The sequence below is a fragment of the Vespula vulgaris genome, chromosome 13 (assembly GCF_905475345.1).
Source record: "Vespula vulgaris chromosome 13, iyVesVulg1.1, whole genome shotgun sequence".
In the NCBI taxonomy this organism is placed as follows: Eukaryota; Metazoa; Arthropoda; class Insecta; order Hymenoptera; family Vespidae; genus Vespula; species Vespula vulgaris.
Window position 1 is genome coordinate 5,217,550 of NC_066598.1, and position 26,671 is coordinate 5,244,220.

At 26.3% G+C, this 26,671-nt stretch overlaps 2 protein-coding genes, 1 long non-coding RNA gene and 1 pseudogene across 10 annotated transcripts; 1 reads left to right on the plus strand and 3 right to left on the minus strand.

Annotated features, from left to right (window-relative positions):
* Window positions 1-521: 521 nt before the first annotated feature.
* LOC127068553 (uncharacterized) lies at window positions 522-1,619 on the minus strand. Its single transcript, XR_007782973.1, has 2 exons — window positions 808-1,619; window positions 522-706 (listed from the first exon to the last, which is right to left on the minus strand). It is a non-coding gene; the product is annotated as an uncharacterized LOC127068553 (long non-coding RNA).
* Window positions 1,620-3,077: 1,458 nt separating this feature from the next.
* LOC127068544 (translocation protein SEC63 homolog) lies at window positions 3,078-7,200 on the minus strand. The gene is made up of 12 exons (XM_051004827.1): window positions 6,801-7,200; window positions 6,353-6,455; window positions 6,145-6,259; window positions 5,969-6,074; window positions 5,540-5,763; window positions 5,270-5,431; window positions 4,978-5,206; window positions 4,755-4,900; window positions 4,480-4,627; window positions 3,912-4,404; window positions 3,503-3,794; window positions 3,078-3,431 (listed from the first exon to the last, which is right to left on the minus strand). The coding sequence occupies exons 1-12, from the start codon at window positions 6,922-6,924 to the stop codon at window positions 3,291-3,293; spliced, it is 2,283 nt and encodes a 760-aa protein (XP_050860784.1). The 5' UTR covers window positions 6,925-7,200; the 3' UTR covers window positions 3,078-3,290.
* Window positions 7,201-10,556: 3,356 nt separating this feature from the next.
* Window positions 10,557-17,177, minus strand: LOC127068543 (DNA replication factor Cdt1-like; annotated as a pseudogene).
* A 55-nt stretch (window positions 17,178-17,232) lies between these two features.
* LOC127068545 (protein crooked neck) lies at window positions 17,233-23,602 on the plus strand. 8 transcript variants are annotated; one of them, XM_051004833.1, is made up of 16 exons: window positions 17,233-17,491; window positions 17,600-17,689; window positions 17,782-17,963; window positions 18,005-18,225; window positions 18,295-18,596; window positions 18,701-18,815; window positions 18,940-19,115; window positions 19,196-19,296; window positions 19,366-19,477; window positions 19,563-19,709; window positions 19,790-19,866; window positions 19,979-20,096; window positions 20,174-20,434; window positions 20,508-22,423; window positions 22,570-23,313; window positions 23,412-23,602. In XM_051004833.1, the coding sequence occupies exons 1-14, from the start codon at window positions 17,456-17,458 to the stop codon at window positions 20,664-20,666; spliced, it is 2,097 nt and encodes a 698-aa protein (XP_050860790.1). In that variant the 5' UTR covers window positions 17,233-17,455; the 3' UTR covers window positions 20,667-22,423; window positions 22,570-23,313; window positions 23,412-23,602. The 8 variants fall into 8 exon arrangements, with proteins under 8 accessions (XP_050860790.1, XP_050860791.1, XP_050860789.1 ...); XM_051004834.1 differs by having other exon boundaries at window positions 22,570-23,003; window positions 23,139-23,602; XM_051004832.1 differs by having other exon boundaries at window positions 20,508-22,197; window positions 22,255-22,423; window positions 22,570-23,602.
* Window positions 23,603-26,671: the final 3,069 nt, after the last annotated feature.

A 26,671-nucleotide genomic window follows, 5' to 3' on the forward strand; every position in this document is an offset into this window, starting at 1 on the left:
AATGATATTATATATACTGAAATTAACAGAAATTAAAAATTGAGTACAGAATTGAATATTAATTGCAAATTACAATTGAGTACTGATACTGATTACAAAATAATGAAACTAATCTTATAGACCACAAAAAACTCAAACCAAGCATAAATTACAGAACATGTTAGTCACAGATTAAGATATTGTTAATGATATAATTTGAAATAAATCTTGCCTGAATTCTCATACATATTTGGAAAGTATGCCAAATACGAATGCATTTATTCGTAAAATTAATGTAAATATTATTTTCATAAATTTTTTATTGGAACGTTTTGGAGCATTTCTATTGGTTCAAAATTTGATCACAAAGCTTTTTATAATTAAGAATAAAGTGAAATGCAATTGACATAAAATATATTTGCAAAAGAAGTCTAATAATTACCCAAGAAAATATATAATTTGAAGAAGTAATTTCGTCGACAAATAATAAAATTTAATACTTATATTAAAACAGAGTTAAGGAACGATACACTAGACTGAAGAAAGATTCACAAAGGAATTTTAATGAAAAAGACATAATTCTCGTTTTTTGTTTTTAGCACATCGTAACGATCTCAGTATTACTCTCTTAGGCTGTAGTCACTGCTAATTCGTCTTTGATGTTTTCATTATCGACTGCTCATAAATTAGCGGCTTTTTTTCAATGATGCCAATTTCATTCCAGTGACTATGTAAAGTCATCAAATATTGAAAAGATGGATAATTTGCATATCGTAGGAGTATTGTGATGTATCTATTGATACGTCTTACGAAGAGGAAATTACGGACCTCGAGGAAATTAAATTCCTTTTAAGGAGTTCCTGTGTCTTAAGATTATACACCCTTTTTTGCCCTTATCTGTTGTGTGCAGTTCTATGGCACGGGACTGACACTTAACGGTATGCCATCCAATATGCGCAAGTCAATCAAATGACACCTATCTTTACTTTCGATGAATTTGATGAAATGCTGCAGTTTACCTCTGTTTCGGTGATGAGGATTGGCTGATGGGGACTTAACGATGAATCCATCTCTTTTATTGGTGGATTATGGATATTTATTGCCGGATAGGCCGATTTTCTTATCGACACGATTGGCTAGGTTCCAGAGAAAGTAGAATTGATTGGCGGTAAAGTCTCAGAAAAAAATTTGTTGACTATGCTGCAGAGAACGAATTCTTCGATCGCGTTTAAGCGATTTCTAAATAGAAGTAGAATTGAGATTCGCCTCAATAAGAATTGGGAGTGAGTCGCTTCCGTAGACACAACCGGTATTATTGACTTAGGCTGTTTAATAATGCTTAATTTATTTAAAACAATAATAATAGATGTAACTGAACAAGGATGATGATCGGTTCAAGATAATAGTAACAAAGACTGAATCGAATGAATCGTATATCAGAATAATAACTAAGCAATAACCTGAGCAATAATCGCAACAATTAATATAGCAAAATAATCTAAGCAACAACCTGATGATTAAGTACAGTGAAAAATCTAACTAACAATAATCGCTGAGACGGCGTGTGCGACCGGTTAAATAAGGAGCGTTACCCAATCAGCGAGAAGTGATTTGCCGCGGTATTGTTATTAGCTCGTTGTAGCTCTCCCCCTACCTGGCGGTAGAGATGTTCAATGGTGGCTGCGGACATTTGTGACGCTGCGTCTAGTGAGACGAGGCTTATGAATCCAACGCATGTATCTCACATCTTTGTGGCGTCCGTTGTCCCGCCCCATTTGTTTCGACACACTTCCCTTTGTACAATGATAGGAGTCTTTGTTCATATTTATGATAAAACGTATGTCTAATTCTTATATTTGTAGGGTAGGTTCCCATTTCAATTCTATAAAGGAGATATCGCTTATCTATGATTATATATTTCTATTTTAAGTCTAGGGTCAGCCACTTGAGAATGTTTATTTCTTAGAAGATTTTCTCTAGAGATAACTGCGCGAATAGATTTAGAAATCAAAAAATCATTAATCTCTAGTCTATAGAAATTAAATTCAATAAGTGTTTTTAAACTTATTTTAGAATTATATTTGAATAAATGATTTGATAAAATAATGAAAAAGAATAAGAAGTATTAAGAAAGAATAGTTTTTGAAGATATTCGAATATTTGCGGACAATTTTTTATTTTATGACTTTAACTCTCAACGAAGAATATTTATGGCATTGAACAATTTAAGGTATGCAGGGCATGACACATCGATAAAATTATATACATATGATTGTTAAATGATATATATTTACACACACACACCGCACGCGTGTACATATAATACATTATATATTATATTTTTTATATATTTTATATTTTGCTGCAAAAAATATATTGAACTTACATTTATCATAAGTAATAAAATATATTGCATATAAAAGTAAATATACAAGAATATGTTTTTCATAATTTTAGAAGAAGGTTAAATAATAATTTATGTATTAGATGTGTATAAATAACAATATTGATTTTTATACAGATTTATATTCGTATAAAATACATCATGCACTTATGTAATTTATTATAGAAAAGATTTACATTGTAAAGTTCTTTATAAAATACAGATTAAAATATGATGATCATGTGATGTATAACTAGGTGTAATTTTACAAACAAGATATTACTTATAAGTGACTAATATTTATATACTTTGTTGATGCTATAGATTTTTTTTTGATTGTAGGTTTTTTTATTAAATTTTTTCTTGATTCAGATTTTATTGTCTATTACTACGAATAATGTATAATTATAGTAATTATAAATGCGATTTTTTTCAGCATATACATATAATACATAAATGTACAATAATACACTAAACTTCAATAACGTATCATATTCTTCTATGTGTATTATGTTATTGTTATTAAAAACTATATACAATACATATTTTTTATAATATACAGAATAAATCTTTATTATTAATTTATTTGATCATTAGAATATGATTTTCAAATCGCGAAAATTCATATAATATAAACGTATGAAAATAAGATTATATAAGTATAACATAAAATACACAACCCTATGCACAATTAAGATTAAAGATTAAACAACAATTTTAAAATAAATATCATATTCTTTATTTGCTATTACTTTCTCATCATGAGAAATGTTACACACCATACTATTACCTAGATTGTCCACATACATCAACGATTATGCAATTCCATGTATAAAAGACAATTTACATTAACTTAATCAGTAAAAAAAGAGAAGAAATGAGGATTTTTAGAATATCCATTCATCCAATCACATGAGATAAATAGATATTATTCATTATCACTGATATCTTCATCAGTTGTGAACTCGGAATGTTCATCCGCTGCATCCACATCTTCTGCAGTTTCTTCATCCGAAATATCCCATTGAGGATGTTCTGTTGGTACTTCGGGAGCTTCTTTTACATCCAGCTATTAATTATATCAATTTAATATAATTTAAAAATAATTAGTAGAAAAAGTAATTTTTCAATATAATGTACCTTAATATCTTGTGCCTGATCAAAACCAAGATATGAATCGCTACGTAAACATACTGTAAATGTGTATAGTCCCGGCCAACGAGGTGCTGTAAAACGTAATTGTACCTCCTCCGATTGTGCTAAAGATGTAACATGTACTGGAGTTGTCAGCAAAGTTTGACTTTTGCGATCACAGATATAAACCCACCAATATTCTTGTTTAACATCAGGAAAAAGTGGACAATGTACTTCATGTGATAAATTACTTCTTCCTTCCAAAACTCTTTCTCTTTTTGAAATTCTTTGTTGAAATCTATAAATAATTAATAATATGAGAAAATCGTGTCTTCATATTTTTAATTTATATATATAATTGAAAATAATTATGGAATAAGATTAGAAAGCTTAATGATTTATTATAAATTATTACCTTTCCCATTCTGTATCATCATCGTCAATACTCATATCTTTTTTATCATTACTGTCTTCATCATCACTTCTATCACTATCAGCTTCACTGTCACTAACATCGGATTTTTCTTTGGAAGACTCTTTTTCTATTTTGTCCTCTTTCTTTTTTATATTTGGTGTATTAGTTTGCTGTGTACTATTATTACTTTGTTGTGTTGTTTGTCCTTGTGCTTGTATATTTTTTACAGGAGCTGTTTTCTTATTGGTACCTTTTTTGTGAGGTTTCTTCTGACCTTTTTTTTGTCTAAGCCAGGCTGGTTTCTTCACAGATTGATTTTGTTCTTCCGAACCTTCGTTGTTTATTTCCCCACTTACTTTGATGTCATCTATCATAGTTTGTTCTTTAACAGTATCATCACCAAATAAATGTTTCATGTCTTTGCGTGTTAATGATACTGTTACAGTTACTATAGCACCAGCAGTATACACAGTTGGATTTTCATCATCAATTACTAAAATTCAAATAAAATATTAATTGGTTGAATTAAATAGTAATATTATTGTGCGATAGAGAATAATAATCTTACCTTCAGACCGTACTTTGAATTCTATGTATGGCATATTTCCAAGAACTTTCATAACATCTTCATATTGAATATCGGTCAAGTTTCTAAGAATCAGTCTTCTTTCCTCTCCTTTTAATTGTGCAAATTGTTGAAGGCTCTTAATTTGGCGCTATCAAATAAGTATATATACAACATTTGCTACCTTTGATTATATATAATATATATTATATATATATATATGCTACCTTTGATATATTTATAAAAAATGATCATTAAAATAATATCAGAGTAATTACCTTTTTGGCTAGAAAATATTTTAAATTATCTTCAGAAATATGTGGAAGTTGAAGAAGAGGATTTTTAAATTCCCAGAATGCTTGAACAACCATTGGACATAATTTCATACAATTTTCTATAGTTTTTATACTTGGTACTCGCGGAACTAGAAAAAATGTATTTACATTTATAAAAAAATTAATAAAATTATTTTATATATAAATATATATATATAATAGATACCTCGTTTTGCATAAGCTAGAAAAATTACTTGATTAACACATGCAACCATTTCTTGGATTAAATATGGACATTTCTTTACAATATACTGTCTATCTTTATCTAATGTTTCTGGATTTAACGGTATACGTGACAAATGTGCATGAAGTAAAGCTCTAGCTTTTATTGAATACAGATGGCATAATGGTATTTCTTTATTTTTTTCTCCTAAGTTAGTTAATTGCTTGATAAGCTGAAAATATCAAAAAATATTATACATAAAATATAAAAAAAGTTAATTTTATAAAAATCTTACCGAAGGAACTTCTTCACTGTCTGTATGTCTTTCAATTATTTCTGCATTACGTTTCTTACAGAACTCAAAGGATGCAGCAAGAATCATAATAACTCTCTTTAAAGTCATTGATGGGGTTTTAATAAAAAAGTAGTAATATGTTTCAGTTGTAGCCAATAAAACCTAAGAAATTGTTTTTTTTTGTTAAATATACACAATATCTTTTACATATACAACTTACATTACAAATTTGTATTTGATAAAGTTATTTTCTATATAAAATAGAATTACTTGATCTCCTGTATAACGAATACTTTTATACCACCATGTTCCAACAACTGTAGGTAAAGCTACCATGAAAACCAGTGCATATAAACCTAAAACCCAAACTGAATTTTCTTTTTCAACTATCCAAGAAGGCAAAGCTATTCCAAAGCTCATTGCACCTGGACCATCTGGATTTCCATATTTTTCCCAATTTTTTCGTGCCTCATCATCCGTCAAAGCCTGATAAGCTAATTGTATATTAAAAGAAGAAACAATTTTTGTTAAATTTTATATAAAATTTGTTAATTTTTGCTAGAAACAATATATACGATGTATTATATGCAATGTAGGCAAGCTACACACATACACACACACACACACGCACGCGCGCGATACATATTGTGATATTAATTCAAATTAATTGTATTTTATTCATTTCATTTATAAACTAACCTTTAGTTAACTTCATAAATGCTTTTTCATTTCCTGTTTCTTTATCTGGATGCAAAATCAATGAAAGTTTACGATATGCCTTCTTAATCTCACCTTGTGATGAACCCTTAATGAAAATACGATTAATAATGAAATTATTTAATTAAATAGACAATTTAGATATTATGTATACTTACAGGAGAAACTCCTAATATTTCAAATGGATCAAAATTTGCCATTTCATAATCAAATTGGGATACTTTATATGCTAGTAAAATAAGAATTATCCATCCCAGAATAATCAGAAATTTCCTGTAATAATGTATAGATTATAATATCAATCATATCTTCTATATGCTTTTATTAAATCAAATAATTAAATCACAAAAAATATATAAAACTTACGTAAACAATGCTTTTGTTTCTTTCCAAGGTTCATTCGATTGTAAAATGATTTTTTTCTTTTTGCATCCATCACACTGACATTCTTTTGAAACTTTATCAGGATCTACAGAAATAAAAATGTTAATTTTAACTATTCCCTATAACTTATTTACAAATATATCAATAATCATAAACATGTTAATAATAATAGATTTTGAATAGCTTTCAACAAAATTTTAATCCATTAAGATAATACCCAATATATGAAATATATCTCATGAAAATTAAACTTTAAATTTAATGTATGAAATATTTTTAATTTAGTTATTACATAAAGTTTATTTTGTCAATTACTTGATTTTTTTCTGCTAAAGTAAAAACAAACAATGAAAACAATAAAGTATAAGGGAAAGCGTCATCGTTTGATTTATGAGTTCAATAAATTTTAAATAAACTGATATATTCTAACCTTGTTTTGGGCAACGTGGCCATAGATAATATGTTCCGGGTATCAAGAGAAGTGCCAAAAATGAAAGCAGGAAATAGAAAAACGTCCCACCACTTTCGTCATATTGAAATTTCTGTCCGCTCATAGCTCATTAAGTACAAATATTTAAATTAGTCGAACTATACTTTGAATTCACGGTTCCATCATGTACATCATTAGAGTGTAACATTTATCTTCGTCAAGAGTGCCAACTCAGCATAGACCACAGATGAATAATTTTAAGTCCGGCATACAATAAAAGTTCTCGATGACGTTGACGATTCACCAAAAATGAGTATACTTGTCATTTTTTCTACCAGTTTTCACCGTTATTTTTCACTCCCTCTTTTTCTTTTTATCCCCTCCTATTTTTTACGAAGTTCTTTTACTCTCTCTCTCTCTCTCTCTCTCTCTCTCTCTCTCTCTCTCTCTCTCTCTCTCTCTCTCTCTCTCTCTCTCTCTCTCTCTCTCTTTCTTTGCAATTAAATTCTTAGACAAATAATCACGAAGCTCATTCTTCTTTCTTATTTATAATGTTCCTTTTTACTACGATAAATAATAATTTATCTTTCTTCATTAATGCTAATCCAATAAAAGATATATGCAAACATTATTAAAAAGATAAAATTCTAGTATGTATTTCTAAATTTAAAGCATAGTTAAGTAGGTGTGTATATATATATATATACACATTATATATACATATAACAAATATATATATATATATACACACTTACGTAGATTGATGTGACACGAATTAATTAATTAAAAAGAATACGCATCTAAATAATAAATTACTTTAAGACGAGCAAATAAAAAAATATATATATAATTTAATTGTTTTGTATTTTTTTTTCTAATTTGAGGACTACTTTGATTAGATTACGTTGAAAATCATAAAAACAATAATAAAAACAATAATACATATATATACGAAATATTAAGAATTTTTAATGTGGAAAATACTGTATTATCATGTATTATATTAATATTTATTAAGGTTGTAAAAACAATCACAGTGTTACAAAATAATAATATCTTTTTCAAGATATATATTCTTTTTACCTGGTCGATTTATTCAGAATTTGTTTAATATGAGAATTTGTCAACGACCTCAAATTCTAATGTAAAAGTTCGCATAAATCTTAATTTAATACATCAAAAATCGAAATCAGATAACGCAATAATATGTGAGTAGAATATCTTTACTTAGTACATAATATGACAGTATTATGTATCTACTAATGCATAAGTATATATCAAGATTGCATTAAATCTGTAAGAACAGTCGTCATTATATTAGAAAACTGCAATATCAACATATCTATTTTTCTTACCGACCAATACATTTACGATACAAGTCTATTTAGAATTTATATCATAAACGATATTATTATAACATTCCGTGCTAATAATTGCGTTCAATAAGCAACTTAATAAATCCTGCGAATAGCATAAGATTACTGCTGGATGTATTTTTTTCAATTATATGCATAGAACAAGTGTAAACGTGTTTTGTATTGTGTATAACCTATATTATTTGTTTAAGCATATAAAATCTGTCGAATAAATAGTCGAAAACCCCCCAAAACACTTAGTTGTATATTATTCATATTGAGTTATTAAAAAAAAAAAAAGCATTAATAATCTATTTAATGCCATTTATCATATTAGATGAAGATGTTAATCTAAATCAAATTTAAATTAAACTAAATAAGCAGAAATATTTTTTGTTTATTTATCTTTGTATACTATATTTCTTTCTAGTAAAGAAATTAAACATTTTAAAATATCATTTCTTTTTAATTTTATTTTGTTTTTTGATCTTTCCTTCTAATGTATAAAATGCACCTACTTTTCTTTTTTCACACTCTATATAGATTACGTAGATTATATGATGTTCTTGATTTGATAAATATTTTTTTTAAGTTTTTGGGAAGACGCTATTTTGATGGGATATCAAGAATAGGACTGTAAGATATAAATAACTATTCTTTAAGATTTATATTTGCAATAATATTTTTATCACAATTATATTACTCTATACCATATTAATATAGATTAAAGTTAAATTGCATAGTTATTTAACCAGTTAGAAATATATGAGTTACTTCTTATAGATTTTTCTACATAATTTATTGAACTAAAGTTCCCAACCATGCATTAGTAATATCTAAGTGGTCAATCATATATTCGTCATCTTAAGTTAATGTCGATGGAATTAAAATGGAACCTTCTTGATTTCTACAATTAATATTAATGACATTAATTATTCAAATTAATTAATGATAATTATTTTCACTGTCATCATTATACATATATGTAATTCCATTTTTCTCTGTCTCATCCAGTTTATTGTTATCCTTTTGACATTTCACTTCTGAATTTAGAAGATTTTAAACATATTATAATAGTTACAAGATTTTCAATGGAACAGTACGCTTTATCTATATTTATGAAACAGAATCGGTTATTCATGGAACAGAATCGCTTAATCTATTTTCTATATTTGCTTAACAGTTATCTATTTTGCAACATAATAAATCTGTGCCTATTAGGTACAATACATTTAAAATCTGTTCAGTTAAAAAATGAGATACCAAAGCAAAAAATTGAATTATATATATGAATAATAACATTAATTATAATAATTAACATTAATTAATTTAAATAATTAATGTCATTTATATTAATTGTAAATAATTATAACTATTAAGATATTGATAATAAACAATCAAAAATAACAAAAAACTTTAATGATACTGATAATGAAAACGTTATTTACAATTCAAATAAACTAGTAAAAGTTTAGTTTGTTATTTTTAAAAAACTTTTTATGATATATATATATATATATATATATATATATATATATATATATCTATTCAAGAACTATCATTAAATGTTATATTATTCCATAATTACATTACAGATTTATTTAAAACATATAATCTTGCAAAAATAATGAAATATGATATACTTGTGAAACAAATCTGTCAAGATACCAACAAGCTATATTTACAATTTTGATATTTATGCTGCTAGAGGAAAAAAGCTGGAAAAAACTATTCTGACAATTATTTAGCTTTATATAAATATGTAACACATTTAGTAAGATAATTATTATAATGTCAAAATAGCTCAAATTCTTAAAAGAAGGTACGAATATATTATAAGATTCAGTTTCTTTAAAATTTCTAATCAGTACAACTCTGAAATGGTCAAGTATTTTTCATAGAAATAATGATCTTATGCAAATATAGAATGATAGTCAAGAAAATATATAAAGAACACTACATAATTAACATAATATAAAGATGTAAATAAAAAGACAAAATTATCAACTCAAAACTCTAACTCAATGTTACATCGTAATAAATTACATAAGAAAAGTAGATTGTGTAAATAAGTATTTTTTATATTATTTAATTTAAATAAGATTGAGAAACAAACAAACTTATTTCTTAGTAACATTTTTATTAGAAAAAATAGTTTCTTTTCTCAAAACCTGTACACAAAAAAAATTATATTTGCATTTTCATTATTCATTTATTGATCTTAAATCTGTGATGTGAATTATATTGTTGATTATATGCATAGATTAACTTAATATTTTTTTAATGAATTTTGCGTAGAAAATTTCAATAGACTGACATTTTTTATTATAATGTGCAATAACAATGAAAAGGTATCTTACAATTTGATTTATATTTTTACAGTATTACTTTAACTCTTATTGAAAACGATATTAGATAAAATGCAAGAATTTCTAATCTCATATGAAATAAGATAAAAAATTTACCTTATATTGATTATAATGAAACTTATATTGCGATGAATTAATAATTTTATTGGAATTTATGAATTTATATTATCAATACACTTAATAGAATGTAATTACAGATTATAATACTCTTTTTTAAGTTCATATTAGGTAACAAGTTATATATTATATAGACACCTTACTTGAGACATTTAATTTTGTTATTGAAATACCTAGGTACAGATAATGTCATTTACAATAAAATGTAAATGCAAAGGTAGATGCTCTGCATCAAACATATCTGTATATAGATCGAAAAAGTGTATATTTAACTAATAACAATTAAATAACTAATAACAAGAAATATATACCCTACTTATATGTTTCACGAAAGATTATAATATATGAAGGAACAAAAGTTTCTTATAATTAAGCTTTAACTATATTTTTTGAAAGAACACACAATGATTAAATGTTTGTTGATTTGAATATTTTTTTTACATTCACTTTTTTTGATTTGTTATTAATTTACCAAGCTGAAAAAATTATGTATTTTTTATACGTAAATATCAACATATTATATGTAAAAATGCATATAATATTAAAACAAACAATCTGCACCTAGGTACACAAAATATATGTATATCAGTGTATTATGCCAAATATTATTTTTTTTTATGTCTACATGATTTTTATATTTTCACCACATACTGATATTTTGAATTTTTTGAATAGAGTGTGCAAGGTCACTGTAATTGTCAATAATATTGCTCTGCCTTTATTCTATGTTTTCAATGTGTTAATTAAAATTTATTTAATTTCACTAAATGATTTGTGTTTCATTTGTAAAAATATAATTTCAATTAGAATATTTTATATTATACATATAATAGTACATATCCTGAAATGAAAAATTATATTTGGTTGAACCTACTTAAGAGATAGTAAAGAAAAAGATCTTTGTTATTATGTGCATTCAATACTTAAATTTTGTATGTAATCTACATTTGTATCTGTTTCTATATATCAAAAATCGTTTGCTATTTTTGTGAATAATATCACTGGAGAGTATATAAATAATGTAATATGTCGTGCAACTTGCATATGATACATATAAGAGAAGCATTTACAAAATTCTTTAAGTAATATATTACTTTGCCTCATATACTGAAGTTACTAATATGATTAGCATGCACAGGCATAGACTTATAGTAGTATCTTTTGATTTATTTTTATTATAAATATTATACAGTAATATTTTGCCAAGTTATTAAGCAATTATTGTAAACAAAATTTTAGATGATATTATATTACAATTGCCTATTATCATCTATGGTAAGCGATCAAAACTTAATAACTGAAAAATTTTTATAGATGTATCTTAATATGTTATGATACATATACTTTCGCTCCTAATCAGAAATAAATAAATCAAATATATAATTATTACAATACAGAATATAGAACTGAAATAGTTATAATTTGCCAAAGTTCAGTTGTATAAATAAATATAGGCAATAATTTCAAACAATCTTCTTTTCTGGGATTGAATTATAGAAGTAGAACATTCCTTGTAGACTGCTTGGCAGACTTTAATATAAATAAATACGCCATATATACATATATGTTTGTGTATGCATATAGTGAATAATTACAAATGCACCACTGTATTAGTCCTTTAGTGCAAAAGATGGCAGTGCCTTTATTGATAAAAATTTCCATGTAATGTGCCTATTATAATTCATCATAAGCCATTCAGATTCGTTTATAGATTTTTGAAAAAACGAATAATGAATTTTAAAATAAAAGATTCATAAAGTTCAATTGAGGCATATTGTTATGAAATGGACTTATGATTTTATGAAAATAATAATATTCTTAAATTGTACATTTCCTGTTTCTAAAACAGATGATTTAAATATTTTATTAAATTTTCATGTTATAAAAAGCATGCTATAAACATAGAATCTGTTGTAAAGTATAGATCTGTTATTTTTTGTAAAGCATAATCTGGATAATATAACTATTATTATTATACTAGTATTCAAACTTTGGCAAAATTATGAAAGTTTTCAAAGTTAATGTAATTATAACTATTTTTGTTACAATCATAATGTCATTAAATGTCATAACCATGTATAAATTGGATCTAAATTTAGATTTGATGTGGCAGTTTTACTTCTTGAACCTTTAATCTAGTCGTATGCTATTTGTAGTTATAACTGATGACCTAATGTTATATATTATGTGCTGTTACATAAAATAAACATTGTAAATAAATACGTAATTGTAGTCTGTGAAAAGTAAAGTTCCTCAGTTTCTTTTAACTTGATATTTTTTTAGTAACTTTTATTCCTTATATCAATAATTTGTATACAAATTGGATAACAATAAAATTAAAATATGTAAATATTTTCCATCATATATATGATGTAACATAAATGTCATAGTCTTTAACCGATATTTAACTATTTTCAAGAAAATAACAGGATACTATAATTTTGTAAATACACACACAATAACAAATTTAAAAAACATAATTTTTTTATATTATTTTTATTCATGGCATATGTATCAGAAAATATACTGATTACGCATAATAGAATTACATGAAAAGATATCAATTCCGAGATACTAATTCATTATTATTATACCTATGCAAATATATCATAAAAAAGACTACATAATCATATTACAAAAAATGAATGGTATGAGTACGAATAAAAACTGAATTTTATATTAATTACGTTATTATATCGATGTCATGATGTAGTAATTTTATTGTTAGCCACAGTTTCAAGCATTTTAATTACTTCATTTAAATTAACATCTTTTGCAAGCTTTAAGTAATCTGTTTTTCGCACATTATGTATACTAGCCCAAGTAGGCAATAATTTACATCATTTTCGCACGTGTTCCTCTAATTTAGCTGCAGTAAGCTTAGTTTTAAACGAATTGTCTAATTTTGTTAATACATGTTCTAAAGGTAAAATTCCTTTTTTTTTCAGTTACAAAAATACTATGAAGAATTTTTGCTAATTCGGGTAATCTAGAATATAAAGTCGCTTCTTTATTTAGATCTGGAGTCTGTGTCATCATTTCTAATGCTTTAGCAGTTTGTTTCGTACGTACCTGACAACATCAAATCGTAAATTTCAATAAAAAAAAAATAAAAAATAAAAAAAAAACTTACCTTTTCAAGAGCTTTTAGAATGCCTTTAAGTGCTTAGTAAAGTAGCTCTTTTCCATAGTTGGTATAACTAGAGAAATATCAATAACCATAATATTGACTTTGTTTTTAGTACTGTTAGTAGGTTTGCTTGTAGAAAATACATCCGGAGATTTAGATTTTGATATCATTTTTGCTTCTGCTAATCTTTGCAAAGCTTTTTCCAGTCGAGTATTACAATGGAATAAGGACTTTGCTCTTTCTATAAAAAAAAATATATATATATATATTAAAAAATTAACATGCAAGAATACACATATACATTCTTCATAAATCAATTGAAAAATACGTTTTATTTATTTAAGAAATCTTACGAATTCTACTTAAAAATTGTTCTTCGTTTAATGATATCTCAAAAACATTGAAGCACACATTCTGTACAAATGATTTCATAAATTCAAGTTACAGAAACATGAAAATTAATAATTTATGTAAAATACTGATTAAATTATAATATTAAGGGTAACATTCAACTGTAATGTAAGATATTTTTGCTTAAGATATACTTTTTTTCATTTTAAATCTCAATTTGTGCTTATACGACAATATGACATCTTACATTAAGTGCTTACATGACAATAATTAAAATATTTCTATAACTATTAATTACATCATTAGACATATATATGTATAATGTTTATTTAATGAAATCATTGTAAATAAAATCTTACCGAAAACATGTTTAGCAGAAGTGGCTTTTTCTATATTAGGTGATTGCGGTAATGCAGATTACTCAATTGACTTGCAACTTTCAACATCGAACTCGGGATGCCAACGTATAATTTTCTGTTTAAGAATGACTATTGGTTCATCTAATTTTAGCAAAAATTGCTCCTGTTCTGTTTTAACTTTATCTACAATACATAAATAATATTGGTATGATTTATAATCAATTTAATGTTAATCAATAATCAAAGTATAAAAAATAATTGAAATTACTTAATAAAATATCTTCTTAAATTTTCTTCTTCTTTGTAGCAATATGCCTGGACTCATGCTTGCATCTGTTGCTGCCTGTAAGACATTGTCTCCATTTGGTTCATTCAATCCACCTTTTACTTGTACAGTTGGTGTTAAAACTACTTCATCTTGTTTAGATATTGAACCAAATGACCTAATTTTGATGAAACTTTAATGAACTCTTGATGAAAAATATAAGCATTAGGATAAACAGTTTTTATTTGTACTAAATACTCCAATGTAAAGTTGCGTCGCAAAAGTTCTTGAACAGCTGGCTTTAATTTTTTAAATATTATTTCTTTATAATTAAACAGCATAGCGGAAACCTAAAAATATCAATAATATGGAATATTATTTCATACATAAATGAAAATAATACAATATAAATGCAATAAATGATATATTCATATACTTGCATGTAAAAATCTCTGCTAAGAACCTATAGTTATATGGTAATGATAATCCTGGTATATTACTTTCAGCAAGTGATAAATATCTTTGATAAGCTGGAGTTTTATCAAGTTTATTTTTTATGGGATTAATAGATTCCTTAGGTTCAAATAAAATATGACATTATGGACTCATTTGAGTTAAAACTTCACTTTTTATAGGACTCATTAAGGCCTTACTTGGCGATTCAAAGTTCTTTTGTTAACTGTTACATAAAATAAAAATTAACATAAAACATAAGAAAATACTAAATATTACAAAAATGCATTTACCTGATTGATATTTCAAGTTCAATTTGTTCAAACTTATGTATTTGAGGTTTTTTAAAACCATTTTGTTTCTGAAGTTCATTTAAATGTTGATCACATTTTTTTATATGGTTGATAGAAGCTTTTAATTCTCCTAGTCTGTTAGATTTTTTAATTTTATTTTTGATTTCATTCAAATCCAAACTTTTTTTAATAGAATCATCTCTAATTGGCATCTATTTTGACGTAGTATAACTAACAGAAGTTGGTTCATTTTGTTCATTCATTTTAATATGTTTTTCTTTTGTTACATTTTTCTTTAGCGTAGAAACTTGCTTCTTCTATGGATTTAAAGTACCTTTTTCTCAAATAATACTTTTTTCACTTTCCCTTTTATTTTCAAATTTCCATTCTTCATTTCAGCATCATTACTTATTTTTAGAAAACTTTCACAAATATGTACTTGATCATCTCAACTTAGTTTATGTGTTTTATTTGCATATAAGCAAATAATAACTATACTTGTTTTCTATACAAAAAACTTAGAATCAACATGAGTATGACATTTTGTAGAATTTTCTTTAGGAGTAAAATTATTAACATTGCTTGTTCCTTGCATGAACATAATTTTTTGACTCGTTACTATAGTTTCTTCTTGTTTTTTTAGTAGGAGTTTGGATGTTTGAAAAGTTTGCGTTCTCATTTGAAATTTACTCTCTTCATTTATTTTCATATACTTTTGATCCAACAGTATAACTTCAGATTTATTGCGCAAATCTTCATTTGCTGGTTGCTTACACGTATTAAAATAGGCCATTACTGATGGCTGTGACATTGTTCTCGATTTAATATTTATAAATATATATATTTTTTTCTTGTTTTCTAATGAATTAAGTGATTCATATATTTTGAAAATCTTTGAACTCTTTAAATCTTATTTTGTACATTTACACATTTCCATTAATACTTTCTTTGTGTTTACAAAAATAGTCAATTTCAATGCAGAACTATCAAAATGTTTTAACCACGGAGTTTTAAATGAAGAATATATTACGCAGTCAGTCATTTTCCAACCATAAGTGTGCATTTAAAAATGCAATTTCATTCTCTCTTTCTGTCTCTATTTTTTCCATTTTCTTCTTTATTTTGCTCCTATTCTTTTTCACTGAATGCCTTGAAAAAGAGAGATATTTGTTTAATTTAAATCGCTATTGGATCGTTTTAAATAAATTAAACTAAATTATTTTTACAATTTTCATTTATTATAAGATATAAGTAAAAAATAATACTTTAATTTTTGAGTAAACTTCATTATCATTTCAATAATGACTATATTACCATACAACCATACTTGTTACATTTGTTCTACGTGATAGAACATTTTTGAATAAATTATTTATCTATAACACAATTGAAAGATTTCCTGGCTCAAAAATATGTTTAATTATTGGAAATGCTTACATATTTAAGGCCATCAGACACAAAATTCCGTAATAAAGTAAGGCGTAAATTACAGATCTAAAATGTATAATTTATGACATACAGTTAGCCTTAGACCGTTAAATCCAATCAATAATTCAATTATTAGTAATATCAAAGGTAAATTTGTAATTTATTTTATTTTATAAAAATTACTATAATGCTTCAGTTAGGCAACGTTTAGTGCGGTGTAATTGCAATATCAAAAAAAGAACTGTGTTTACCATCTAGTTTCGCCATCTAGTGCCCAAGGAAGAAAGATTATATAGAATAAATAAGAAAAAAGAATTGTGAGTTTTGGAAGTGTAGGTTTCTGAAATTTATTCTATGTTCCACTATCTAGCTATAAAATATAACTTTTGTGATTATATCCGGTGCATATGGTCAAAATCGAACTAGCTGCTACCTTGTTCTTGCATAAGTGTAGACGTAGTTCTGTTTGTTTGATTAGAATTATTGTTGAAATTGTATTTGTTACATAGAAAATCACATTCGATCAAGCATCATCATGGAAAAATCACAAAAAATGCCTAAAGTGGCTAAGGTAAATTGATCATATAGATTAGTATATTTTATTTTATAATTAGAAATTATAATATCCACTCCACTTATTATAATTGCAATACTTATTCACAGTTTAAATCTTTTTCAGGTAAAAAACAAAGCACCTGCGGAAATTCAAATCACAGCAGAACAGCTGTTAAGAGAAGCAAAGGAGAGAGATTTGGAAATTTTACCTCCTGTAAGAATAATGATGAAATCTTTATGTGATAACGTTACACTTATCTATAATTTTACATAGAGAACAATTCACTTATAAATATCCCATTTTAGCCACCAAAGCAAAAAATATCAGATCCCCATGAATTGGCTGATTATCAACATCGAAAACGGAAGATGTATGAAGATAATATACGTAAGAATCGTATGGTTATAACGAATTGGATAAAATATGCCCAATGGGAAGAAAGTCAGAAACAAATAAAGAGAGCAAGGTTCTTTGAATATAAAAAATAGTAAATTTTATAATATAAGTTATATTAAAAACATTTCAAAGTTTTATATGTCCAATTTATTTCAGGTCTATATATGAACGTGCCTTAGATGTTGATCACAGAAATATTACATTATGGCTGAAGTATACTGAAATGGAAATGCGTAATAGGCAAATAAATCATGCTAGAAATTTATGGGATCGTGCAGTTACAATTTTACCTAGAGCTAATCAATTTTGGTACAAATATACATATATGGAAGAAATGTTAGAAAATATTGCTGGTAAGATTTAATATAAAATTAGGAATTATTTTTTATTACATAACTTGATTTTACAAAGATTTATTATAGGAGCACGTCAAGTTTTTGAGCGTTGGATGGAATGGGAACCTGATGAACAAGCATGGCAAACATATATTAAATTTGAATTACGATATAAAGAAATACAAAGAGCAAGAGAGATATATGAACGTTTTGTTATGGTTCATCCTGATGTAAAACATTGGATAAAGTATGCACGTTTTGAAGAATCTCATGGTTTCATAAATGGAGCACGCAAGGTTTATGAACGTGCTGTCAACTTTTTTGGAGATGAAAGCTTGGATGAAAGGCTATTTATAGCATTTGCAAGATTTGAAGAAGCACAGAGAGAAGTACTATCTTAAAACAACAATATATAATAATTCAGTAGTTCTATTATAGCAACTATTATTTTAATATCTTTTCGATATATATTATTTTAATATCTTTTTGATAGCATGATAGAGCAAGAATAATTTATAAATATGCTTTAGACAATATTTCAAAAGAAAGAACAGAAGAAATATATAAAGCATATACCATACATGAAAAGAAATATGGAGACCGTTCAGGTAATTCACATTATAAAGATTAAGATCTGTTTAATTTAAAATATGAATTAAAAAATTTGAAGTGTTAATATTAATTGTATAAGTATATAAAAAATAATATGAATTTCATAAAATTTTTCAATAGGCATTGAAGATGTAATAGTTAGTAAAAGAAAATATCAGTACGAACAAGAAGTCAAAGAAAATCCTTCTAATTATGATGCTTGGTTCGATTATCTAAGATTAGTAGAATCTGAAGGAAATGTTGAAGTTGTAAGAGAAACATATGAACGAGCTATAGCAAATGTTCCTCCTACCAAGGTAAAATGAATTTTTTATTTATATTTTAACAATTCTGAAGTCATACTGAAGTTCCTTTCCATAAAATAAATTTTTTAAAGGAGAAGCAATATTGGAGACGATATATCTATCTGTGGATAAATTATGCTTTGTATGAAGAACTTGATACGGAAGATATAGATAGATGTCGTCAAGTTTACAGGTAGAATTTATTTTATATAAAATTATTGTTACATGTGAAGGTAACTTTATAATATTTTTTATTTTTTAGAACCTGTTTAGAACTCATTCCACATAAACATTTTACATTTTCTAAGATATGGCTATTTTATGCATATTTCGAAATACGGCAAAAAAATTTGACTGTAGCGAGAAAAACATTGGTATGTCATTATTATAACAATGTTTTTTCTTATTTATAAGTATTGAATTATTGTATTTTTAAATATTTAATTTCATTTAATTTAGGGTATGGCATTGGGTGTTTGTCCTAGAGATAAATTGTACCGTGGTTACATTGATTTAGAGATACAACTCAGAGAATTTGATAGATGCAGGATTCTGTATGAAAAATTCCTTGAATTTGGACCTGAAAACTGCACAACGTGGATGAAAGTAAACTACTTTTCTTATAGTAATATTTATCTTATTTTTCATTTTATTTTATTTAATTATTATATAGTTTGTCTATGTAGTTTGCAGAATTAGAAACTTTATTAGGGGATGTTGACCGTGCTAGAGCTATTTATGAATTAGCTGTATCTCAACCAAGGTAAGTTATATTTCTAGAAATTGCAATTAAATATAATTGAAGTTGGATTTTTCTTTTATTTTTATTTTCTATCAAAGATATGTTTAATATCTCTATTATTTTTATTATTTAGGTTGGATATGCCTGAACTTTTATGGAAATCATATATAGATTTTGAAATATCTCAAGATGAAATAGAAAATGCTAGACAACTATTTGAGAGATTATTAGAACGAACTCTTCATGTCAAAGTAAGTTTGATTTCGTGATATGATTATATATATATTAAACTTGATACTTATGAATATTCTGACACATTGTATTACAGGTTTGGATAGCGTATGCTAAATTTGAATTAGGTAATTCTTCATCGGAAGATGGTGTTGATAATGTTACTTTAGCTCGTAGAATATTTGAACGTGGGAATGATGCATTACGTTCAAATGGTGATAAAGAAAGTAGAGTATTACTTTTGGAAGCATGGAGAGATTTCGAAAATGAGAAAGGAGACGAAGAAAATCAGACTAAAATTATTGCCAAAATGCCTAGAAGAATTAAACGAAGAAGACGAATTGTTGGAGAAGATGGAGTATGTAGATTAATATTAAATAGTTTAGGAGGAATTTAAATTAAAACGATACTAATCTTTTTTATCATTTCAGAATGATGGATGGGAAGAAATATTTGACTTCGTATTTCCAGAAGATGAATCCCAAAGACCAAATCTTAAATTTTTGGCATCAGCGAAAGCGTGGATGAAGCAAAAAATTTCTAGTGAAACTGTTCAAAGTGGAAATAAACAATTAGAAACCGACAATTAAAAATAATCTATATCTTTTACATTATTATAATATTTATATACTGCAAAATAGATAATATAGATATAGTGTATAATTTAATATTTATCTTGACTCATTCATAGAATGTAAATGATGTGAAATTATGCTTTGATACTTTTTCAATGTAAATACAGTTTATAATTTATAAGAAACAACAATTTTCAGTAATTTATATTAAAAATTTTTATATTTAATTTAATATAATCACTTTTAAATAACTTATATTTAAAAGTGATTATATGGGGTTTTACAATATATCTTGATTTCAAATAATTGTCATAACGTGATTAAATATTTCTTAACAGAAGAAGAATATAGACAATTTTTTTGTTAATTATAAAAATTATGTACAATATACTCAACTCTTAAATTATTTCTAAACAATCGCTATAGTAAATAAGAATATTTTTGTACACTTTATTTGTCGAAGTGTAGAGTATTCTTTTATAGTAAGTTATTTTCATATATTTTACATATTATATGCAAATAAAAGTATATTTGATAAATATGTTTAATATATACGTGAAATATATTTTATAGATACGTTATATGTGTATATGCAGATGCATAGACTGCTTTTTTGCCATGTATATTTAACATTTTAAAAAATCAATATTTATAAAAATAAAATATAATATTATCTATTATTTTTGAAGATTTATGTCATATAATCAGTTCGTTTATTTTTTGTTTGTTACTATCAAATATCTTTTTTAAAAATCATTTGTAATTCTTTATTGAATTTCTGAAAATAAACATCATTTCATATTTCTATAATATTATAACGGAGAGTGAATAAGATATTGTAGTAGAGTTGAGCATTTTAATCACTATCATACATAAATACACATACAGGCATATACATATATTTCTAAAATATACACATAATGTAGAAGATAACTTTTTATGAAACAAAAAAGAATAAACATGGGAAGAAGAAAAAAGAATAGGAAAGTTTATAAAACAAACTGCTGGATCTTATAATTTTTTCTTGTTTTTAAATCAACTTTTTCAACGTATGATAAAATTCATTTTAATTATTGTTATATATAAATACATATCTGTGAAATATATATATAAATACAAGACACAATTTTTCGTCTAATAAAACAAGAACAAGAAAGTAAACAGAAGAAGAATGAAAAGATCATTCTCATGTAATATATAAAATTAATATATTTACCTCGGATAGTTCATGTCATTTTAATATGAAATTTTTCATTTTGATATATCATTTTGATATGGTTTGGTAACCGAATTGACTGTTAAATGGAATACGATCAGATTATGTTAGATAGATTACATTCATAGTTATTATCGTCATCATGATGGCGGCTGGTTATTCGTCATAGAATAACTCCGAAAGAAAAAGAAAAATTAGATAAAATATAAAAGCATTATTCAGAAGAAATACTTGCACCTATTTATTATACGATATGATAAAAGTTACTTTTATGTTTTATCGTACATGCGTAAATATGAGAGCTCATTAGGGTACACTTCTCGTGCCGGTGTATCTATCTTGTAGCGATAATAGATTTGCACGGAAGGTACTATTGTCTCTTTCTAGGCGTCAGAGCTGCAGATCCACTGATCGCGATGACAAAAAGCGATGGCACAAGATTCGGTCTGTCGATTATTCGCAAAATCTTGCTCACCATGTTCCTACAGATTAATCAGATAACGCAATTTCTTTGAAGAATACTGTACAGTTCGTGAGGTGAGATGTGCGATAAAAGGTGAATTTGTAAGCGATATACTTAAAATATTAAAATATACAAATGTTGAGATGTTCATATTTAGTTGTGTATCTTTAGCTGTATCTAGCTTTGATTGAGGGATGACCAGTGATGCTATTAAGATTCTATTGTCTTATTGTTTTTAGCTCGAAATTTATCGATCAAATGAATGATGAAAGGGAAAAGGAAAAAAAAGAAGTTCAAGTAAAATAAGTGTATGGTAAAGGAAGTAACGATGTCTAGTGATCATGAACGAGTCAGAATAGCTCGTTCGAAATGATTAAATAATCTAATATGCGGTCATTTGTTTGGTAACCGAATTGACTGCTGAATGTTGAATTAATATTTTAAAAGTAAGTTTCAGATAAGAGGAGTTTTGTCTGGGAGTCTAATTTCATTGTTCATTTATCGTCCGGCTCGGCACGTTATCAAAGAACGTGTTTGATTAATAATACCTAAAATCGAACAATGATTTCTTCGGCAATATATATGATATTGATAGATCCTATGTGCAGATGTATTCATATGTTTGTTATCATGTTTTTTTCGAATCCGAAAAATTGCTCTACGAAAATTTTTGGTAGGTGAAACGATAAAACGATCAGCTTACAGATCATATGATTACTTACGAATGGATAAGATGAAAAATTCATTTCTTTGCTGTACATAATGACTTTGGTATCATTGGCTGTAATTGATCTATATTGGCCAACAGAATTTTATTTTGGTTAAATATAAATGAACCATCGCATAATTCTGCATGAAGTTCAAGCCTTTATGTGATGGAATATGCTTATAGCACTATAATAGTGGACAATGCGATTACATGATTGTTGGTGCATCAAATCTTTGTCTTCATTCGTACATGTCTCTGTAATTTAACTGTTTAGGTATTGATTGTTTCAACTTACTTGAAGGATTTATCCTTTCTTCTTTAAATTATCATGAGAATATTGTAAAATAATTCATTCTTGAATTTCTATAATAGGAATGTTAGCACAAGAAGGTCGTTTAATGTGTTTTAACGAAGATACAACTACTTACAGGCATAGTGAACCATTATTGTAGCATTTCTTTAAAGAGAAAAAAATATTAAGAGAATTTATATTTATAACATGTGAAAATAGTCATTATGAAATCATGTGAAAATAAATTGTGATGGTTATAAAGAAGAATAAAGAGCGTTTCCTTCTAGCATAATGCAGAGTACTCTTTCTAAAAAATTCTATGAAGAGTGCATTCTACTAAGAGTGCAGTGTTCTTTACATCTAAGCTCATGCTATTAGAACGAGAATCGATCTTAAAGAAATGAATGCCATAGATCGTATTTTTACTAAAGGCAGAATTAATCTTCTTAAAGTTGGTTTCATCGGATCAAACATGAGTCATGGCAAGCAAGCCAGTAGTAAGATAAAAATTTTTTGAAGGATAAGATACAATTATAATCGTCCATCTTTGTATTTTTGATATTTCACAGGTAATAATATCGATGGAGTCAAATCTAATATCACCAAATATGAACTTTAATCAACCATGTAGACGTGAAAGTTTTTACAGAAGGGTGAATAAAAGTTGTCACTGAGACGACTCTATTAAATTGTCATTTATATCAAGGATACACAATAATTCATTTTAAGACACTTGATAACAATATGTTTTTGATTGAAAATTATACTGATATAAAGAAACCAATATGTATCATTTTTTCGAATGGACTTGCAATGGCCTAGAATGGGTATGGAAATTTTTGTCATATTACTTCTTCATAAACATTGAAATCTATAAAAATAGTAATTATTGCAATGGTTAAATGTATTATATAGAATTCGAAATTACTACTTCTCATGAAGTTCCCTATATTTGCCAAAATAATAGAGAAATGCGACGTTGTGTTAAAACCGCATAAACTGAATATTTGTAAGATTTTAACTATAATATAATATGTTTGACAATATCTTGCATTTGTTCGCCAGAATTGCTACGATTTAAGTAATGCCAAGAAATATTTTACTATTTGTGATATTTGCATTCATTTAATAAAATCTAGTAAAGAAAAAAAACTTTATAGAACGACTTAATAAATCTTCTAACTACTATGGATACTGAACTATATAACCGAACATTCCATTGGTAAATTTGGTTTGGTTGCATACCATGCAGATGGATGTTTTACTGTGGAGGAAATGATTTTGGCAGTGTATTCTCGAGGAATAGCCTTGATAAAAACAAAAATATCTTACGGTTTTATACCGCAGTAGGGCTTGATTATAAAGAGATAAAAAATTTGTATCCTGTTAATATCGAAGTCGCATGTTACAACGGATCTAAAAATTCAACTATTAACAGACTGGCCAAATCTGTGAAAACATTTGTTAAGACACTACAAGTTTGATTTAAATGGATTAGGATTGACTTAAAGTCAATGAAAATAATTGCTTAGAGTGATTATTTTAAGTTAGTTCATGTAATGTATTTATGTTTGATAGGCAAACAAAATTTTTGTGGGAAAGTTATCTTATATAAAGACATATTTAAAAGAAGTGATATCAGTAGTGAAGACTCAAAGTAAGAATTAGGTTAATACATTGGTACCACACAACGAATGATCAACCTCAATAGCACAATTCTTATCAGCTGAGTATCATACTAATAATTTATTAAGACCTATATTTTTTAGGAGAAGTCAGCTTTCATTTCTAAAAATGCTATTGAAATTAGACTGCACAATCTATTACAAACGATATTAAGATCATTGCAATTAATGATAACGGATTACATTAACTTAACAAGATCGTGAAGATAACATGGAAGTTTTTCTACAAAGATTAGGGGAGCCCTATAATACTCTTTTATAACTAGATCTTGTTAAATTATATTATAATATAAATTATTATTCTACCTGTAGAATACCCAGTTAGTCGAGGTACTCCAATGATATCCCCACTTATTAAATAAAAGTTATAAGGATACAGAAACAAAAGTAGCAAATAATTTAAAAACTTTTGAATTTTGTATACGAGTTTAATATTATAACATGTTTAGATGGGAACATTCGTGTGACTGGTTCGTAACATCTTATAAAATACAAGAAAAAAATATTTTCAAAGAATGAATGATTGAAATATCGATCTTTGATGAAGATTTCAAGTACATAAGCGATCATCTGGTGGATAACAGAAATTTCCCACAATAGTATATTTATATTTGGTTTAGGAAATTATGAGTATAATAATAGAATAATTGTAAAGAGAAGCATTTGTCATTGAGAATGTAAAGTTTAATCGAACTACCATCATTCCAAAAGGAAACGAAATTGAAATGATTGCCATGATTCAAAAAGATAACTACTTCCTACTATGTGTGTAAACTATTTTTCAAAGAATTTAATATATGTCGATTTTTACAAATGTGAATAGACAGCGGTGAATTCGAAATGGTAGAAAGAAGTGCTACTATTGTTACCAGAATGATTCGTGTTGTAAAAAACTTATGGGAAGAAAAAATATTCTTTGATATAATCAATGAGGAAGAAGAATTAAACACGGAAGATATTTATAAAGAGTTAAAGCTACGTGGTTATCAATACAACGGCCTCTTTCGAAGTATGCATAATATATCAGTTTCGGGAAGTAAAGGACATATCAAATGGAAGAAGAATTGGGTACTGTTCATGAATAACTTATTATAAATGAAAATCTTTAATTTACACACTAAAGACTTATTTGTGTCAATCGGAATTCGAAAATTGGTAATAGATATTAAAGCCCATCAATGATATCTCCATAGTTAACTTATTAATGAACAATATAAATACTTATCGTCATTTGTAAAGTTATATACCGAATCCTTTTATATTGATTACTCATAATTCTGATTTTCTTATTTCAGATGTATTTATACAATTATTTAAAAATATTAATGTTATCGAAGCAGGAAGCGTATAATTGTAGCAAGGAAATGTATAATATTAGATTAAATGTGATTGCTTGGAAGGAATCTATCCATCCAATTATCGAATAAATTCCCTACTTATTGACAAACAATTCCCTGTTTATTGACATGATAAAAAGGAAGTATTATTACAAGAAATATTAACGTCATCTATACACATTATTTTTGAAAATATACCAATCATTAAAGTGAAGACAATAAAAGTCGTTGAAGATAAGGACAATAATCAGCAGAGAAATTCGTTTTTTTTGTTGCTTTCAAATATTTTAGGCATTTTAGCATTCATTCAAGGAAACG

Coding starts and splice junctions, on each gene's coding strand:
- LOC127068544 (XM_051004827.1), bottom strand. CDS start 6,924: ATGAGCGGACAGAAATTTCAATATGACGAAAGTGGTGGGACGTTTTTC. Junction 6,260..6,352: donor GAAACAAAAGCATTGTTTAC/GTAAGTTTTATA, acceptor ACATTATTACAG/GAAATTTCTGATTATTCTGG. Junction 4,405..4,479: donor ATTCAAAGTACGGTCTGAAG/GTAAGATTATTA, acceptor TTTGAATTTTAG/TAATTGATGATGAAAATCCA.
- LOC127068545 (XM_051004828.1), top strand. CDS start 17,456: ATGGAAAAATCACAAAAAATGCCTAAAGTGGCTAAG. Junction 17,492..17,599: donor AAATGCCTAAAGTGGCTAAG/GTAAATTGATCA, acceptor AATCTTTTTCAG/GTAAAAAACAAAGCACCTGC. Junction 19,867..19,978: donor TTAGCTGTATCTCAACCAAG/GTAAGTTATATT, acceptor TTTATTATTTAG/GTTGGATATGCCTGAACTTT.